Source organism: Sander lucioperca, chromosome 5 (genome assembly GCF_008315115.2).
Source record: "Sander lucioperca isolate FBNREF2018 chromosome 5, SLUC_FBN_1.2, whole genome shotgun sequence".
Taxonomy (NCBI): Eukaryota; Metazoa; Chordata; class Actinopteri; order Perciformes; family Percidae; genus Sander; species Sander lucioperca.
Genome location: NC_050177.1, coordinates 19240378 through 19259989, shown reverse-complemented (window position 1 = coordinate 19259989; position 19612 = coordinate 19240378). Strand labels below are relative to the sequence as shown.

General features: G+C 38.9%; 1 protein-coding gene across 4 annotated transcripts in view; it reads right to left on the bottom strand.

Moving 5' to 3' along the window:
* The window catches only part of LOC116048418 (rho GTPase-activating protein 42), a 104344-nt gene extending 85158 nt beyond the window's left edge, over positions 1-19186 (bottom strand). For 2 of the 4 annotated variants that reach the window (XM_031297535.2, XM_031297538.2), the window contains exon 1: positions 18763-19185. In XM_031297535.2, the coding sequence (XP_031153395.1) occupies positions 18763-18916 (154 nt within the window). In that variant the 5' untranslated portion in view covers positions 18917-19185. Of the gene's footprint in view, positions 1-18762 lie in introns of all 4 variants that reach the window. The other 2 variants (XM_031297536.2, XM_031297537.2) reach the window with 2 other exon arrangements.
* Between the last annotated feature and the right edge of the window lie 426 nt (positions 19187-19612).

Here is a 19612-nt window from a genome sequence, read left to right as displayed (position 1 = left end):
GACAATGGCTGTAATTTAAGGACATGCATCAACACTCTTATTCTTTTATCCCTTCTGCAAATCGACATTTAAATGAATAAAATCTATTTTTTCTAGGTTATAGGCCTATATGTAAGCTTGTGTGCTGTTATGTATGTGTGTGTGTTGTCTGTAGCTGCTCTAAACTATGTGCCCCTTGTGGGATTAATAAAGTTGTTGAATTGAATTGTGTTGAATTGCATGAACACATTCTGCAACAGCAATTTAGTTATTCTCAGTTGGACTGCCACAAACCATGTACGTGTAGTTCTGAGGTTTTATCTGAGTCATACGGTTACAATATAGAGACATTGAGATTTGTCTTTAATTTCCCAGGTATACTGGTCTCTAATGATATTTGTCTATTTGAGCTATAATGACACTCATGCTTGACTACACAATTTCTTTAATCATGCTTTAATTTCTATTCATATTGTGTTATCATGCATAAAATAATGATATAAATGATGCATAAAACAATAGAAAATGCACACATCGTTACCCAGTAGGATATCAAATATTAGAACTTTTGGAAAACTCTTTTTATCAGAACAATATCTCAGAAATGCCCTCCAGATATAAAGGTGGCTTACATTAAGTTGAATTCCAATCAGCAGCGTTTGTTTTTTAATTGCTTCATGTTTCAATGTAACGTGAGAATATGCCTCCAAGGACGCCAAGGCATTTGGGCCTAAATTGCAAGGGCATTGGTCATGAAAGAAACTGCTAAACTGCTGAACAAATGGTCTCAAAAATCACACCGCCGAAGAGAGACAAACTGCACTAACAAAGAGCAGGCATAAAGCTGGAAATAAACCAATAGTGATATGACAAATATACGCGTATGCAGAGACATACTGTACACTTTGGCTGCAAGCTTATAAAATATTGTAACATATAACTTAGTAGGTGCTGGACTCACCAGAGGCCTCATGATACAATATCATCACGATACTTATGTCACGATACAATATTATTGCAATTTTTAAAACATATTGCAATATTCTGCGATATATTGCAACGCATTACCTAGAGCCCGACCGATATATTGGCGGGCCGATATTATCGGCCGATATTAGGCATTTTCCAACATATCGTTATCGGCTTCTATAATGGCCAATACCATACCATCAAAAACATTTTTTTTAAATATTCATTCATCAGAATCATTTATAATGACAAATGATTCTGATAATTGAATATTAATTTTTTTTTTTTTTTAAACGGACAAAACACCCTTCAACCACGTTCTGAGTGTTGGCGTTGCATAGTTTGTCCACCAGAGGGCGCTCTACAACGTCCCAGTTGTCAATATTCTTTGATTTTTTTTGTTGTTATTGTGTTTTTGTTCAAAGGACTTTAAGTTTCATATCTTAAGTTACGCATTTCTGGATTTCTTTTTTTTTTTAATATATATCGGCCGATATATTGGAATTCCGGTTTTTTAAATCATCAAGTATTTGTATCGGTATCGGCCTTTATCGGTCGGGCTCTAGTAGGAAACTTTTTCAACATCCGTTTTATCTAAAAAGATACATTTCTCTGTTTGTTCATCTCACTTCAATTTTATTGCTGCAAAATGGGATTGTCAAGCAGACAAACTGACCAACACATACAGTATATCATAATTAGGGCTGTCAGCATTAACGCGTTAATCGCGATGCGATTAAGGGCCGAGTATGATGCGTTAATTTTTTTTAATCGTATTAATCGCATGCCGCCATTTATTAATTTATTTTCACTTCACTCGGCTTTGCATCGTGCCTAACAGGCTACTATTTTGCCATAATTCCTCGTAAAACATCCTGCTGCTTGCAGGAATAGCAACGCGGATTTCGGTGCCTCATTCTGGTGCCACTGATATGCTGCACTTCTCTCTGATGCTCTGAAACAGACGTTACAGGCAACAGAAACATTGCTGCACGTGACGCTAGTTAACACTATACTCGACAGCAGCTAACCTTAGCCTACCGCTAGCTAGTAGCTGGATTAAACACGGTTACAATGCTGACAGCTAACGCTAAACGGTGTAAAGCTTGTCTGTATTTCACTGTAGAGGATTCCAACACTGGGATATAACAATCTGCAGCTGCTGTTGTCGAAAAAACACAGACGGTGCGTTCAATGAAACTGGTAATTTACAGCCTCGTGGTGCATTCAAAGTTGTTGTTAAATGCCCTTTTTCCATCTGGTGGTTGTTTTTGTCATTCAACAGCTATTTACTAGTGAAATAAGTTATTGTTATAGTGATTACATTATTATTAAACATTAACATTCACCGGTACCGTTTTAAAAGTACCGCTTTAGCACCGGTATCCAAACCAAACAATACCTAACCCTAATATTGACTCTAGATTCAAATGTGTGACTAGATTAAATATATAATAAACAAATACAAATCTTAAAATCAAGTTCATAAAGTCATTTTCTTTGTATTCATTTGATTCCCAATCAAGATACACTGGTAAGAATTGCTTTCCATTGTTAATATGTACTTAAAAACAGTTCTGAAATGCAAAATAATAGAATTTTAATCATGTGATAAAACATGCGATTAATCGCGCTTAACTATACTGCCCTACAAAGGCAAAAGACCTTAACTCGCTAGAGTGTGAAACTAAGAAAAATGACTTTAAAGTTTCTGTTTTGTCCAGACAAAAGTATTATTGGTAGGACTACCAAAATTTGACAACTAGTTGCTATAATGAAGAAATGTTTGTATGCAAAAAAATCTTGAGCTCAAAATTGACCTTTGACCCTTGTTTGGCAGTTACTGTACTCTGCCTTTGTATCATGTGCCAAAAACAAGGAGTCGTGCAAAGGCAAAAGGCAGTAACTGACATATAATCAATATTTGCTTGCTGTTCACCATACTTACATCCATTATAAGAACACCTAACCAAGGTCTAGTCATCATGGTATTAGTTTTAAATTATATAGAAGACCTTTGGTTGTTCCTATTTAGTGCTATAATGATCAGGATAGTGCAGCAACACTAACAGTTAAACAATATGACAGATAAGTTACTTTGCAGTACAGTATACAATATGAATAAATACAATAAATATTTTCTCAATAAAGATAATTTAATTATAATTGAATACGAAGGTATATTTATTGTTTAATGATAAATATATTATGTTTAACACTTTTGCAAGGCACTGTATCCGTGTCATAGTCTCATTAGGGGCTGAGCCCCCCTAAAGGTCTGATCCTAGAATCGCCCCTGGTTAAGGGTTAAGGGCCACCAAACTGCTCACAATGCACAGTCAACAAACTCAACTTGGATTACTACTTTTTAACTCTGAGATAACATAGACAGAGTTGACCGACCATTTAGGTTAGCCTACTTTGTACGGACGTTAGTGATAACTAGCTGCTATTATGGATTTGTGTACGATCTGACATGAACACCTGCAAGAAGGAAATACAAACACGTATGGATTGTTGTGGATACAGCAGATGACGTGCATTGCTATGGATTATATCTTCCATGGATTATATCGGATTGCATGGAAAGGTAGGATGCCTGTGTATTTAATAATTGGTTTTCGGCGTCTGATGTGAGGCTCCGCCAAGTGAGGAGGTGTGTCAGCATCACCGTTAGCGCTACGTGACACAGATTAAATTTAGCTAGCTCCGGGCTGTCACTGACGTTGACAGATCTGAACCATCGCCACTTTATTTCAAAGATGTGTCATTTGTATGTTACATGGTTTGGTGACAATTAAAAGCGGCAAACTTTGACAGTATGACAAAGCCAGAGTACAGTAACATCACGGTGGCACAGTAACATCTCTCTTGATGCCTGGCTAAACAAAGTCAGAACACCGTAACTCAACTTCAGCGTGCCGGAACAAAGGCAAAGAGCCGTAACGGCTGTTACGGCGTTCTGCTGTGGTTTCTCGTATCGTTTTGGATGTTACGGTTGTCATAGCCCTTTATTTTCTCGTTAAAACAATCAAATTGACTCACGATATTTATTCACATGATAAAGGAGGTCTCAAATAACCCAAAAATGACATTAACTCATTTTTGACCAAACATGATGTTACAGCGTTTTGCCTTTGTAGGGCAGAATTCAACAATTAAGAAAATGTAATCGTTTGACAGCCCTAATCATAATAGATCGATACTTGCCGTCTGTGTATTGATACAGTATATACTGTTACTATGCTGTATCGATTTTTTTCCCCCACCCCTACTAACTAGTAGATGTGTGAAACACAAGTTGTGGTGCATAAAAATAAAAATAAAGGAATCTTGGATATTTCATACAGAAAAGTATCTCAAAAATGTCCTGTTGACTGGCACATGTTGAACATCACTGTACGGAATTTCCAGCACTTTGTGTTATATGACTGACATACTCATCACAACAGTAATTACTAAACAGCAACCCTGTCGTGCTTTGACACCTACTGATATTCTTAGAGGTTTTAATGAGGCGCTTTAGCACAAATTTGTGCAGAAAAGCTTTTAAAATGTCAAGTCACATGCATAGTGTTCCATTTAAGAATTCATCTTCAGCTTTTGCTAAGTAGCTACACATTTACACATCCCCTAAAATGACTCAGAAATTCAGAATGCACTCAAGGTATTTTCTGTATAATATTTACAAGGCACATTCCCAGACTTTACTATACATATTTGTCTCTTTTTTTTAGGCAAACAAACGAAAGGCAAGTTCACAGTCTGCCTGTACATTAACATCCAAGTTAGAGACACGATAGCTACTTTATTTGTCGGTGAGACACTGCTGATTTCAGATGAGAAGCTCTTCAAAGGGGGGAACGCCTTTATGCACCCAGCTTAGCGAGAGACGGAGAGATCTCATTGATGCAACAGTAGGGTGCATTATGCCACTTTGATTCCATGTGGAGGGATTGTAATGGGGAAGGGGAGCGGCCCTTCAGGTAAGGCCTCTTCCACCTGCTTACTAATACATTTGCCTGCCAGTCACCCAGCAGGGGACAAGAAGAGCTGTGTGAGGAGGGCCAACCAGACGGGCCCTCGCACTCCCGGAGCATACCAAAACCTTTCCCACCGCCAACTGTTGCCTGAAACAAAGCCTTATCTAATAACTGCACTCGCTGCTGCTGCTGCTGCTGTAGTAATAGCAGCAGGCAGTTACTTTAAGTAGCAGTTGGTCAACCTGTGAACTAATTCTGAGTGACAAAAAGCTCTTAAATACGGGTGAATAAAACATGAAAAGGAGAGATCACGGAACATAGTCCCTGTGGGACAATTTAACAATATTAAAGCAGTTTTCACACCACTTCTTTCCAAAGCAAGAAAGCAAGTTTAGGGTGGTGTAACGACATGTTAGGGATTAATACTAGGGCTGGGCCATAGTGGATGTGTGAAACACAAATTGTGATGCATAAAAATGAAAAATAAAGGAATCTTGGATATTTTATACAGAAAAGTATCTCAAAAATGTCCTGTTGACTGGCACATGTTGAAGATCACTGTACGGAACGTCCAGCACTTTGTGTTATATGACTGACATACTCATCACAACAGTAATTACTAAGCAGCAACCCTGTTGTGCTTTGACACCTACTGATATTCTTAGAGGTTTTAATGAGGCGCTTTAGCACAAATCTGTGCAGAAAAGCTTTTAAAACGTCAAGTCACAGGCATAGTGTTCCATTTAAGAATTCATCTTCAGCTTTTGCTAAGTAGCTACACATTTACACATCCCCTAAAATGACTCAGAAATTCAGAATGCACTCAAGGTATTTTCCGTATAATATTTACAAGGCACATTCCCAGACTTTACTATACATATTTGTCTCTTTTTTTGAGGCAAACCAACGAAAGGCAAGTTCACAATCTGCCTTTCTTCATATGGGCCATGTGAAGAAAATCAAATATCACGACATTTTTGACCAGATACATCAATGTCGCGGCAATATTGTAGGTTTGACTACTGGTGCTTTCATAAAACATTTACACACACTGAGATTTTTGATAAATAATCACCAATAATATGGATACAACGACTAAGTGGCTAAAGACAAATAATAAAAACAGCTACAACAGTCTGGTAAGTTCAGAGAAAAAAAAACACTTTACTGTAATGCAGCCTTTAAAACCAGGAAAAGACAACACTTATGTCATATTACAATAATCTAAGACGATATCTAGTCTCCTATCACGATATCGATATAATATTGATATATTGCCCAGCCCTAATTAATACCTAGACCTTCTTTGGAAGTCATTTTAAGAAGCATGCCACTCAAGCACACTACGTCTCTGGTATTTTGATGGAATAAACATAAGCAGTATATGTTAACAGCAATCTGCTGTATGTGTGCTGACTATTGGCCGCTTAATTACATCAACTAATCTGAATATGTTGTAGAAATGCTCAGAATAAGAGAAATATACCTTGGATACCTATCTATCCCTGCACAATACACTTCTGCAATATTTTCATCTGTCTTAAATAGTTTAAAGCTATTGAAGAAGAAGAAACGGATACCGGGTCTTTGATATGTGCCTGATGCAACGCCACAGCCTATTCTTAAGCTCCAAAGAAAAAGACGAGAGTTATTAGCCCTGCAATTCTGCTGGAATGAAAAAAAGCCAGCCAGGCCAGCCTCTACCATTTATCACTAAGTCTACAGCCTTTAGACCGAGCTGAGAGATTTTCTTTCAGAACGCACACAGACAACACATCTGACACAAGTTCTGACAGAGATGAACTTGCCTCTGAAAAAAAACGACATTTCACATTTGTAGTAAGAGTTGGCATTGGACTTTTCACAAATAAGATTTCACAAAACATCTATTTTGAGAGAGGCCATCTTGCTCTTATCAAGGCAAAGTACAATTAGCCAAGAGCATGCTTCAAAGTAAGACAATTAAAAATAAAAAGAGGTGTGCAAAACTAATTTAAACCCCCACCCATTGTCCAAACACATTCGGATCAAACTTGGCAGCCCACGGAGCCAGGAGCTGGAGACTTTCTCATGTGCCATCCAGAGTCTAAGTTTAGCATCTGAGTAGGCTAAGTCGACGTGAATTCACCATCTTTTACCACACAATCTTTTGGCTCATCACAAGAATGTATAGCACAATCATGTTTTCCAGCCAAGTCTGTGCGAGTTGTTTTTTAACAGGCAGCCTACACAAATCATCCGTTGTTAACCAAAGCAAAACTACTGCAAGACATTGGGACTAAGTCCTAGTTGTTTCAGCCTAATATACTAACATTGCAATTAGGGGAGATGCAGCACTTTAGCTCAAATGAAAGGAGCACTTCCTAATAGTGAATTTTTAATGATGTGGAGGAGAAACACACAACAGATCACCTTATCCTTTTTTTTTTAGTCTGAAGAAGCAACCAAAGCATGCAAATGTCAGGCGAGGGCGAGCAGGGGAATGCTGCGCTCGGTGTGACAATCACTTTGACTGACAGAGTAACAACAGAGTACTTCAGAACACACCTCGAATCTGGAGACAAAACACATTTCCCTGTACAGTCTGAGGGGAAGCAGCTTTTAGAAATACAACGTCTAATCCTTTTATCAAAATGTGTCCACAAAAACACCCGAGTCCCTTGCTGTGCTGCGTGAGCCGCGCTTACCGCTTCGCTCAGCTTTATTGCTAAACAAGTCACATAATGCACTCGTGTATTTCATTTCCATTACATGAGTTCAAATTCATCAAAGTTGTCAAAGTGCCAGCAATACATTATAAATGGTATAATCCTGCAACACACAGCCTGCTTTCCAGTCACAGGCCGACACACACACACACACACACACACACACACACACACACACACACACACAGACACACACACACACACACACACACACACACACACACACACACACACACACACACACACACACACACACACACACAGTGTCCGGCCAAATGCTATCTGAGGGAGGATGGGGGATGGTTATACAAGCATGTTTACAGGTCATTTCCTGTGGCTGAGCCTTGGGAGCATCATCTGTCCTCAGACAAACAAACACTCCTAGTTCCCAAAGCTGAACGCTTTTTCTGAAATTTTTTATCAAAAAGCCTACACGTCATGTCCCCATTTAATAAAATAACATGAATTATGGCTATATGAAGTTGCATAAATACATCAGAATTATGTAGGCACAGTTGGAACGAGTAAAGATGCTGATTACAGACTTGCTAAATACTGTTGATTTTATAATGACACACATGCGTGTCAGCCGTATATTACTGCATGTATCCCAGGGAGGAAGCATCACTCTGGCTGGTGAACAGGCGTGGGCATGGGAAGGCGGCAGAGACTCCCAGGCAGCTTACATAATAATGGGCTGTCTTCTAGTTTAGACTGAGCTAATCTGGCTGCATTCTTTAAAGCTCATGGAAATGAAATGCTTAGTCGGATTCATGAATCTTCTCAAAGGACAACATTCTTTTTTTTAAAAAAGAGGCTTTTAATAATAACTGTGAAGAGAGGGGAAAAAACAACTTTTTTAATGTACAATACACCCTTCAATTTGAGAATTATTTCAGTTTTGCAGCAAATTGAAGGTGCAGGCCTAAACAGCCCATATCTGGAGTAAGGGCAGTGATGCACAACGTACATGCCCTACCTGCTACGACTAGGAGCGAGGAACAAGCAGTTGGTTCATTATTTTTACAAATTTGTACAAATTATGTGTGAAGGACACACATAGGCTGCCCGAGTCTGAGCAGGTCTCTGAGGACTCCATCACTGCTCTGGGACCAGCTGTGGGCCTGGAGGTGCACAGTGTTTTCCACACACATCCATCAATGACATTAAACTGTGATAAGGGCTGCACAATATGAGGAAAATATGCAAAAAACGCTGTTGATTATCGCAATAACGATATTACTCGCGATAAACATATTAAAGTCTACTTAGTTCTGCTGCTTTCTGATAAAATACAGCAAATTGCTTTTTGATATTTAACACAAATGAAACAATCTTTTATTGAACATATTAAACATTGAATTGAATACAAAAGGCACCAATAAAAAAAATGTCAGCTTCATTCTAAAGTGCAGTTTTCTACTGATATTTTCTTTCAACTAGTCTCGCATTGCCTGACCTTCCTCCACAGCGCTGCAGAGGAAGGTCTGGCTAGTCCACACAGCATTCCGAGATGGGAGAAAAACCTGCTCTGGTTTATTGGCATTTCTTTAAACCAATCACAATCGTTCTGGATGGTGCTAAGTGCCGGACAGTGCAACGGTGCCGCTGCAAAGTAGCCTCGGGAAGGAACTTGTTTTGGTGGAACGTGTGTACGTTCAAAAGTAGTTTTAGTCGTGCAACAGAAAACTCAGATTGGACAGATAGTCTAGCTAGCTGTCTGGATTTACCCTGCAGAGACCTGTGGAGCAGTTAACCACAGTCCTCATAAATCCACCGTTTAAAATGCCAACACAAAGAAAGAGGAAGATGACGGACATCCGGCGGAAAAGAGTGACATCTGGCGGAATTTCCGACGGCACTCTAGCAATCCCAGAAGTGGACGGTCGTGGATATGTCGCAGCCATTCACAATGTGTTTATTGCGCCAGTTGATATCGCGATGACCATAAAAAAAAACTATACATCGTGCAGGCCTAATTGTGATCCATTTAGTGTATGTGTTCTATAGCTAAAATGAAGGCCTAATATACAACAAAATCATAGGTTTATGGCTTGGCTTGGCAGTGCCACTTGGAACAGCTTTTAACAATAATCGATTTACCAGCATCTCAGTTTAAACCGGTCTGTAGAAAATATGGATGGAGCAACTGTGACATCACCCGTAGCCCTCTGAAAGGATGTTGATAGGCTTGTCTTCTAAATCAATGGGCCTGCTGTATATAGCAGCCACTCTCAGGACACAAGCTCATACACAAGCCAACTGTATGCTACGGGCCTCCGTGTGAAATGACAAAAGCCAAGTCAACAAGAAGTGGTTGTTGAGAAAAAGCCATCTAGCCAGCTAAAGAGTCTCAAATATTATTCTTGGACGCTGGCCAGTCAATCCACGGCTAAAAGGCTAATGAATATTGGATTTACAGTACATGACAGGTGGTGAGAAAAGAAGATTGCAAATGGGATGCCCATGGTGCTCTGTGTGTGTCTGATGTAAGTGATAAAACATGATGAGGTGTTCTGATATACAACAATGATGGATGAGGTACAGGGGAGAAAGCATATTCCTCTGCCATATCCATTATTTTGTATATAGAAAGTCTTGTGTGTTAAAATTGTCTTGTTCAGTGTAATCAAAGGTTATGTATACAATTATTTGCTAACATGAACAGTGAACATTATTTAACCAGCTGCAGGCTGTAGCTTTATATTCACGTATAAACATGAGAATGGTATCAATCTTCGGCATTCCACTCTCGGCAAGAAAGAGAATGAGCACATTTCCCAGGATGTTAAACTAATTTGATTCTTTTAGTCATTGTGACTGTCGCTTAGTCTTAACAACAAAAACTTGATATTATGGTTAGTTTGGACCTAAAACTGCAAATCAGTGTGCACAGGTCAGTTGATTAAACCCAAGTGTACTAACTGACTTTTTGGACATCCTATGTTACCCACATCCTCTCAACGTTTGAATGTTACCACATAAAGTTCAAGTATAAAACATTATAGCCTCCAATGATGGCTGGCTACCTGCCCAGGCGCTTTGTGGACAAACTTACTTACCACATCTGAAATGCATCATTATTTGCCTTGTATCTGTGGTTTCTCCCACCCTACTCACAAAGGGGATAATTAGAACCTTTAGTGTATTCAATTACTGCAGTCAAGCAGAGGGATTAATACAAGTCAGCAGTTGTTATTTACACCAGGTGTGAACAGTCAGTGCCAGGCAGCCACAGACAGTACGGCAGAGCTATTTACCGCATCTGCAGATAGATGGTACTCACACCTGGAACACATTATCCATACCGACAAATAACTACATTCAAAATGGAATGGGATTTGGGAATGTTTAGACCACAATTATGATCATGAGCACGAAAACATCATACTATAAAGCAGTGATTCCCAACCAGGGGGTACTTCCACTATTGCCAGAGGGTACGTAGAAAGATTGTGAAGCAGCACAACTAATTTGAAAAAAATTGAAATTATAATTTGATTAAAAGAATATATCAGCTGTAACACCTGAACACTAGATGTTGCAGTTGTGTAAGAGTGCTTGAAAACTAGTTAGCAGGCGAGCACTGAAGTTTAAACAGGTAGCCAAAAGTAATGAATAAATGTTAGGAATAAATAGCTAAAAGTAATGACTGCTGAATAGATAGCATAAAGTTATGATTAAACGGTAGAAATAGTTAGAAAAAAGTAATGATTAAACAGTTCAAATGATTCGCTAAAAGTAATGGATACACGTTGAAATAGTTAGCTAAAAGATCTGACTAAACAGCTGAAATAGTTAGCTAAAAGTTCTGACTAAACAGCTGATATAGTTAGCTAAAAGTTCTGACTAAACAGCTGAAATAGTTAGCTAAAAGATCTGACTAAACAGCTGAAATAGTTAGCTAAAAGTTCTGACTAAACAGCTGATATAGTTAGCTAAAAGATCTGACTAAACAGCTGAAATAGTTAGCTAAAAGTTCTAACTAAACAGCTGATATAGTTAGCTAAAAGATCTGACTAAACAGCTGAAATAGTTAGCTAAAAGTTCTAACTAAACAGCTGATATAGTTAGCTAAAAGATCTGACTAAACAGCTGAAATAGATAGCTAAAAGTTCTGACTAAACAGCTGATAAAGTTAGCTAAAAGATCTGACTAAACAGCTGAAATAGTTAGCTAACTGTAATGGATATATGGTTGAAACATTCAGCTTCACTCCAAGTAGTAGTAGTCTGATTGCTGACCAAACCAACCTAAATATTGACAGTTCAAAAAGTATAAAAAGATTGACATTATCCACTTTTATATGATGAATAGTGTTACACATTTGGAACATACATTGGGAATTGATGAAGGGATGCATGGGTTCATCTGACAGAGCTATGGGGGTAATTTGGACCAAAAAGGTTGGGAACCACGGCTATAAAAAGCGGGAATCTGTGAGTGAGTCTGTCCGGCTGTACTGTGTTTGGATATGGTGACTCGCATGCGTGCAGCACGCGGTCAGATTTTTTTAACGCCGTTGGGCGAGACGTTCAGGGTGACAAACATGTTCATGTTATAAAGTAAAACAAGCCAAGTTAGCCCTCTGAGCTAATGAGTGCTAACTACTGCAGCCAAGGGTAACAAAACTCAGAGGCTCCGTGTGAATAGAGCTGGTAAGTCCCGCCCCTTCCGCTAATCGCCCTGGACCTCAAAGTGGAAAAACCGTCAATGCAAGTGAATGGGAGAAAATAATTATTTTCTGTACCCGTTTGAATTTTGCCATGAATGTGAACATATGTTGTGTGTGAATTTTTTATATAATTTTTCGTGTAAAGAATGCTTCAATTTAGCGGGTAGAATTTTGATACGGTTAGACTTTGTGTGAGAGCACTTTGTGGACTACAGCTCTTCGCTGCTTTCGACGCGTTTTATATACGTCACCACCACTAGCACATGGATCCCGCTAAACATGGCTGTGTCTTTGGTGCACTTCACCGCATTCTTTCAGGGAGAGGACAAACTAATTGAGCGTGGTGAAAACCACTTCAGGTCTGGGCATGTGGAGGGGTTTAAGTTCGCAAGTGGGGAGGTGGTCGGCGTTGTCCACGCCAGTCGAAGAGAAAAGCGTTATAATGTTTCGGTGAGTCTAATAGCTAACTAGCACGTTAGCAAAATGCTAGTAGCAGTTACTGTAGCAAAAGCAAAGCTTGTTTGAATGGTGACATTTGGGTACAAAACACACAGGCATCTCGATCTGTCTTCATAGATTATCGCACCGTGATTTATGGAGGGAAAATGCGTTATGGGGTGACGTCACATATGCGACATGTAGTCTTTCTAGTTTTGTCTTTTCCACAACGGCTAGCCGAAGAATCATGCAATATACTGTCAAACTCGTTACATGAAAAATTATATAAAAAATTCACAGACAACATATGTTCACATTCATGGCACAATTCAAACGGGACCAGAAAATAATTATTTTCTCCCATTCACTTGCATTGACGGTTTTTCAACTTTGAGGTCCAGCGGGGTTTTACGGAAGGAGCAGGACTTACCAGCTCTATAAAGACGGCTGCACAATTTTATAAATTCCAGTATTGTGCAGTGCATATTGCTAGCTTCGCTTCTCCCTGTCCAATAAAGAACCAACTTAAATTCACTTAGAGCATTTCACTAAGAGATCAATCAGTAAAATAGCTCACACTAGGCTAAAGTTCAGACACTGCACTAGTACATTACAATGGACATATGGCTGAGTTTACATTAGGGATGTAACGCTATGAAAATTTAACGTCACGGTTATAGTGACCAAAATTATCACGGTTTTCGGTATTATCGCAGTATTTTTAAAAGTGTGGTCAATATGTTCAGAAAGCACTGATAGGCCTACACAAGCTGAAATAGTTTCAAAAAGTGTAACAGTGTTTATTATATTACAAAATATAGGCAAAACCTTATCACAAGTGTAACTTTTAACATCAAAGGAACAAGGGTTCAGCATGTAAACAGCTTATTTGTCAGGAACATTTCTAGTAGTGGAGGTTTAAATTATACAAATCCAAACAATCAAGCTAAGACATAAAGAAAAATATGTAAACAAATCAAAGAAACACCACTAATTATATACGTGTTTTTTTCATAATCAAAATTAAAATATAAAACTATACACATGAACACTTTAAAGTAAAATTTAATTATCACGGTTTTCGGTATTAAAACGGTAATTGTTATCATCAACATTTTTATCACAGTTTACCGTTACACCAGTAATTGTTACATCCCTAGTTTACATACAGAGGAGTCAAAAATGTACTAGATATCGGTGAACTGCATTTAGATCAAGAAAAGGACACGCCAAGATGACTGATTCTAATTTATTTGATGCTACCTTTTTTTTTTACTACATTATTTCAGCCATAGTCTGGCTTACCAGATACACAGAGCTGGGATAAAGGCTGACATCATGTCAGCCATTCTCCTCCCCTTCCGCTATCTTTGCTATCTACTTTGCAAGAGTCGCTGAGTCCAGAGATTAGCACCGCCAAAGACAATTGGGATTGGTTTAAAGAAAAGCAAACAAAACAGAGCTTTTCCCCCCCCTATCCCAGAACGATAAGCAATGTAGCCAGACTCCCTACATTACTGGAGATAGGTCTAGCTATGTGAGACTATTTCAGCCACAACCAAGAGTCGACCCTGGTAAATGTAATTCCATTTGTCATTTACTACATGGTTAATCCTACAGAGAAGTAACTAAGAAACAAAGCACCATTCCTAACCATAATTATTGTCTTTAATTGTCCAGCTGGTCCAGAACTCAGCAGCCAGGCTTCTTACCGGTTTAAAAAGACATCTGACTCCTATCCTAGCTTCACTTCACCGGCTCCCTGTCCGTTTTAGAATTGATTTTAATATTTTACTGATCACTTTTAAGGCTCGTCAGGGTCTGGTCCTTCTATATCACTGAAATGCTGAACCCATATGAGCCCGTTTGCAGCCTTAGATCCTCGGGCGGGCCCTTCCAACCGTTCCAAAGTCAAGGCTCAAAACCAGAGGTGCCTCAAGGTGCCTTCTCGATCAGGGGATGTCGGCTTTGGAACGACCTGCCCGAGGAAATAATGCTCGCTGAATCAGTGACTTCTTTTAAATCACTTCTTAAAACACATTTCTATAGACTTGCTTTTATGTGATGCCGTCTTTCTCATTGTCGTTTTACCCTATCACCTGTTAATTACATTTTGTTTATTGAATTGTCATTTTTTCTGTCCTTAAAGGCCGCCCCATCTTCTGATTCCACTACTACAATGATGTGTACGTATGTTTATTGATTTATATGTGCTTTGTTTCTTGCTTCTGTCAAAGCACTTTGTAAACTATTGTTTGTAAATGCACCATACAAATACAAGTTATTATTAGAAACACACACACACACACACACACACACACACACTACTGTAGCTAGTTACTAACATATTAGAAACGGCAACAGTTTCCTTAATGTAAAGAACCATTTTACAGGTGATGTATTAACATGAGTCAACCTTGGCTCAACGGGCCTCATTCACTCAGACCGCACATGTGAAGACGGATGAATTATGGTATACTATTCAATTTTTGAAACATGAGATGATGACTATTAAAAAAAGGGTCCATTAAAGGTCTTCCAGTAATATAACCACTGATGGCGGGTCATAAAGGGTCATAAACCTCTGTGGCATCCTGTGGCATCCTGAGTTAAAGACCATCAATAATTTACTTCCGTCTGCTCGCTTCCTGTGCTCTCACTCCGCCCCTGACTGAAACTGGGCTTTCCAGTTAAAGGACTGTTCCGCTAATCACTACAAAAAGGCAAGACAAATACAACCCAGCATTCCTGCCTATAACTGGTGGAGTTGGGGCCGAGTTTTTTGTTTAATAAGTAATAGGTTTATTTACTGTAATAGTTTACACATTGGAGGATCAACCCCAGTTGATTTACATTTTTTTCGATTTTAACTTTTAATTTTTCAAGAGACTGGACTCCTGGGACCTTAACCATACAGTTATTTTTCTGCATCGATAAATCAAAAGCAACCAAAGTCTCAATTCACTCCCCACTGTCTTATATGCATAGTACAACCTGGAGCATTGAGGTCTTATTCGGTTTAAAGCACATGGACCTTAACATCCTGCTACTGAGTAGCTGCCATGAATAAACCATTCTGCAGAGTATTTCTGTGCACTTTGGGACCCTGCCCACTGACCCAACAGCTTTCCTGCAGAAAAAGGTATGAAACAGGTTTGGCCTTCAGCTGCCCTCAGGAATCGTAGATCCCTACAACGGCAAGGCATGATGATCCAAATGCTAAGTGCTCCTCGCTGTTTTTGTTGACATCAAATGTACCCACAGAGACCATAGACTGTAAAAACAGGTAGACACATGCGCACAATTGTGGAACAGTGTGAACAAAATCTATTTATCTGTGTAACTAACTACTTCACTCTGTAGTTGTCTTTCGTTCATTTGTCCATCCATCTCTTCATCGTGCTTTAGAAGAAAAATAAAAAAGGGATATTATGCACATCATTGTCCCATTTTTAAAATGACTCTGATTCGTCCAGGAGAGTTGATTCCTCTATCCCAAATAAATATATTTTTTAAGACAATATTTTTTTTTTTAAATAACTTTTATAACTTGCACAGTGACATTGCTTTGTTCCAACTCAGCTCAGTGCTCACTACACAATAGGCCCATACAATACGAAAAAGGCCTACAGTATCCTAGCTGACACCCCCAATTTAGATGTGCAGATAGTAGGGCTGTCCTCGACTAAAGAAATTCTTAGTCGACTAACACTTATATGATTTTGTCGATTAATCGATTAGTTGATGTAATCGACAGAGCTGTGCTCTTTGAGAGGTGATTAAGACTAGAAAAGCACAATATAAATGTAGTTAATGAACCATCTGTAAAACTGAGTTTCTCCACAATTAATCCTGCAAAAGCACCACTTTAAATCTTGTGCTTATCAGAAATGTGCTGTTAAGTTTCTTGGAAATGAGTAATTAAGCATGAATAAGCATAAAAAATGACTCATCAACTAAAGAAATCTTAGTCGACTAAGACCAAAACGACCGATTAGTCGACTAATCGACTAAGAGGTGGCAGCCCTAGCAGATAGTCACAAACACATAGACTAATAATTAGTAGGGCTGCACCATATGAGGAAAATATGCAATATGCGATATTACTCGCAATAAACAAACAGCTATTAAAGTGTAATCAGGTCTGCATTTCTGCTGCTTTCAGTATTCTGCTAAAATACAACAGATTGCTTGTTGAATTTAAAACAAATACAAGGAAATCATTTGCAACATTCTTTCATTGAACAAATTGAACATTAAATTAAATATAAAAGGCAGCACTAAAAAAAGAATGACCATTAACACATGATAGACACAAAACATCTCTTTTGTGTCTATCGCGATATGTCGCAGCCTTTCGCAATGAGTATATTAGGCTAGTTGATATTGCGATGAGGATAAAAAAAAACCTGATATATTGGGCAGCCCTACTAATAATGCTGCACGACAAAACTAATAAAATGTTGATATTTGATGCGTTTATGTGAAAAAAAAGTTCAGAATTGCAGCTTCAACCTGTCAATATGTCCACCCCTAGGTGGCATTTATGACTGAGTCACTGCCTTGTCCACAAAAGCAGCAGAAAGCCAAAACATGCACAGTACATATCATGTGTAGGAATGATGATGAAAAGACTGAATGCATGAAAAGGATGATGCTTTCTTAAAGTAAAGGTTGACAGGGCCATGCTTGGTTGAACCGTGAACAAAATGATTATTGCACTGAGTGATGTGTTAGTGAGTGCACTACAACACACTGCTGTGGCCTTCCCATCTAGTGGCTTCCTTGCCAGCTGTTTTCCATATTTATTAGGCCTATATTTCTAATCTTTCTCCATTTCACAGACACACTTTTGACGTGAACAGACTCACCTCCCATCCCTTCAGACATCAGCAGAACAGGAAGTCCACTTGAATCAGAATAGTGGGATTGGAGATAGAGCTTGGAATTTGAGAGGACAATGACCCATGACAAAGAGCTTGCATCCTCATCGAGAAGGTCATACAGTACAGTTTTCATTCATGCCCGTCACTAAAGACCAGTTGTGGAATGTAAATTTTTACTCAAGTAGCTACTTAAGTACACATTTGCGGTAGGCTACTTGTACTTTTCTTTTTCTCCCACGTTCTACTTCTACTCCACTACATTCATCTGACAGCTTTAGTAAAACTTTTGCACACAAAACACATGTAGTTTATACAATGTTTTATTATAAATGAAACTAGCCAACAATATAACGGCCTACAAGTCCAGCTGAAATGATTAGACCATTAAACACATTACTGTTTGGATCATTTCCAGTTTTCTCCATTGAGTACTTTTACTTTGAATACTTTAAGTGCATTTTCCTGATGATACTTAGCGACTTTAACTTAAGTAACATTTTTAATGCAGGACTTCTACTTGAGTATTTTTACAGTGCGGTATTCATACTTTTACTAAAGTAAAGGATCTGAATACATCTTACACCGCTGTTAAAGGGTTTTCACTCACTTCTGATGGGTTTAAGGTTTGATGGTGAAGGCACATATCTCATTAATGGAAAGTCCACCTCTGCACTAATGATCTCCAGATGTCTAGCTGTGTCCTTATGATGAGCTAATAGAGCAGAGATAAACCACTCTCAACAGCAAGACAGTTTGGACTCTGATCTTCACTCTGTTAAGACGATCCTACTGTATGGATGCTGCCTCCCTGCAGTGGAGCCAGCGACAAAAAAGGCAAAAAAAAAAGAAAGAAATTGTGTCTTGGAATTACAAATATTTCCGAATAATGAAACGTGTGGTTTTCTTACAGATTTAACCCCTTTCACCAGCAATACAGCCAAAATGCTTTCCCAATGGGAGACCACAGGGTTGTTCAGCTTCAGACTGAAACAAGCTGGAATGAATGCATCCTCTAGGCTAATTCACAGGTCGCCTGTGGCTTTCAGGTAGTTACAGTTAGAAGAGATTATTTGTGGAACCGTAGGAGGGGAGGAAAAAGGAAAGGGCCGTGTACGGCTACTTACTTTTGAGCGCAGTGATAAGCATGTTCCCATCTTTGATGAGATCTTTGATGAATTTATTGGTCCGCTCCAGCTCTATTTCATGGCATTTGAGCCGCTCTCTGAAGTCCGGGCTGTCCAGGAAAGAGTCGCTGAACTCCAGCGTGGGGAGTCCCATTGTGCCTCAACGACAAAAGTTGCCTTGGAAATTTAACTCGGCGTAGCCTACAAGAGTTTTTTACTTTGCATCACGTAGCTCCGATGTGATGCAGCTCTCTCCAAGTTCCCCCCCCCAAAAAAAAAAGTTTTCCTGCTCCGCTTAGTCCCTCACTTCCGCTTTGACTTTCTCCGGCTTTTTTTTCGGTTACCTATGGTAAAAACAGCGGCCGTGTGACTCCTGCTGGTTAGTTTAGGAGAGTTTAGAACCCGTTTCTGGAGACCAGCAGTCGGTCCGTCTCTGACTCAAAACATTCAGGCACTATATTTTAGAAATTCAGTCTTTATTTCGAACAATAACACACACTTGACCCGTTTTGAAAAGGGGTAGAGAACCATAAACTAACGTTCCCTAAACGGTCTGTGTTAGTGGGGTATGAAGAAGATGCCTAAGCTTGTTAAATCCTACCCCCCAGTCTTCACCATAGACAAGTGTACATTCCAAACAGACAGTTTTAAATAGCCTAATACAAAAATACTACTCCAGTTTACGTCATAGCCTACTCTAAACTATTAATATAAAAAAACAAGCACCATTAACATCAGTGAGATTGACATTCTTCAAACTAGGCATTTAACATAAATAAAGAAAACGTTTTCCTATTAGTTACACATTACTATGAGTTGATAAGTATTCCTGAGTGGCAACTTTTCTGGG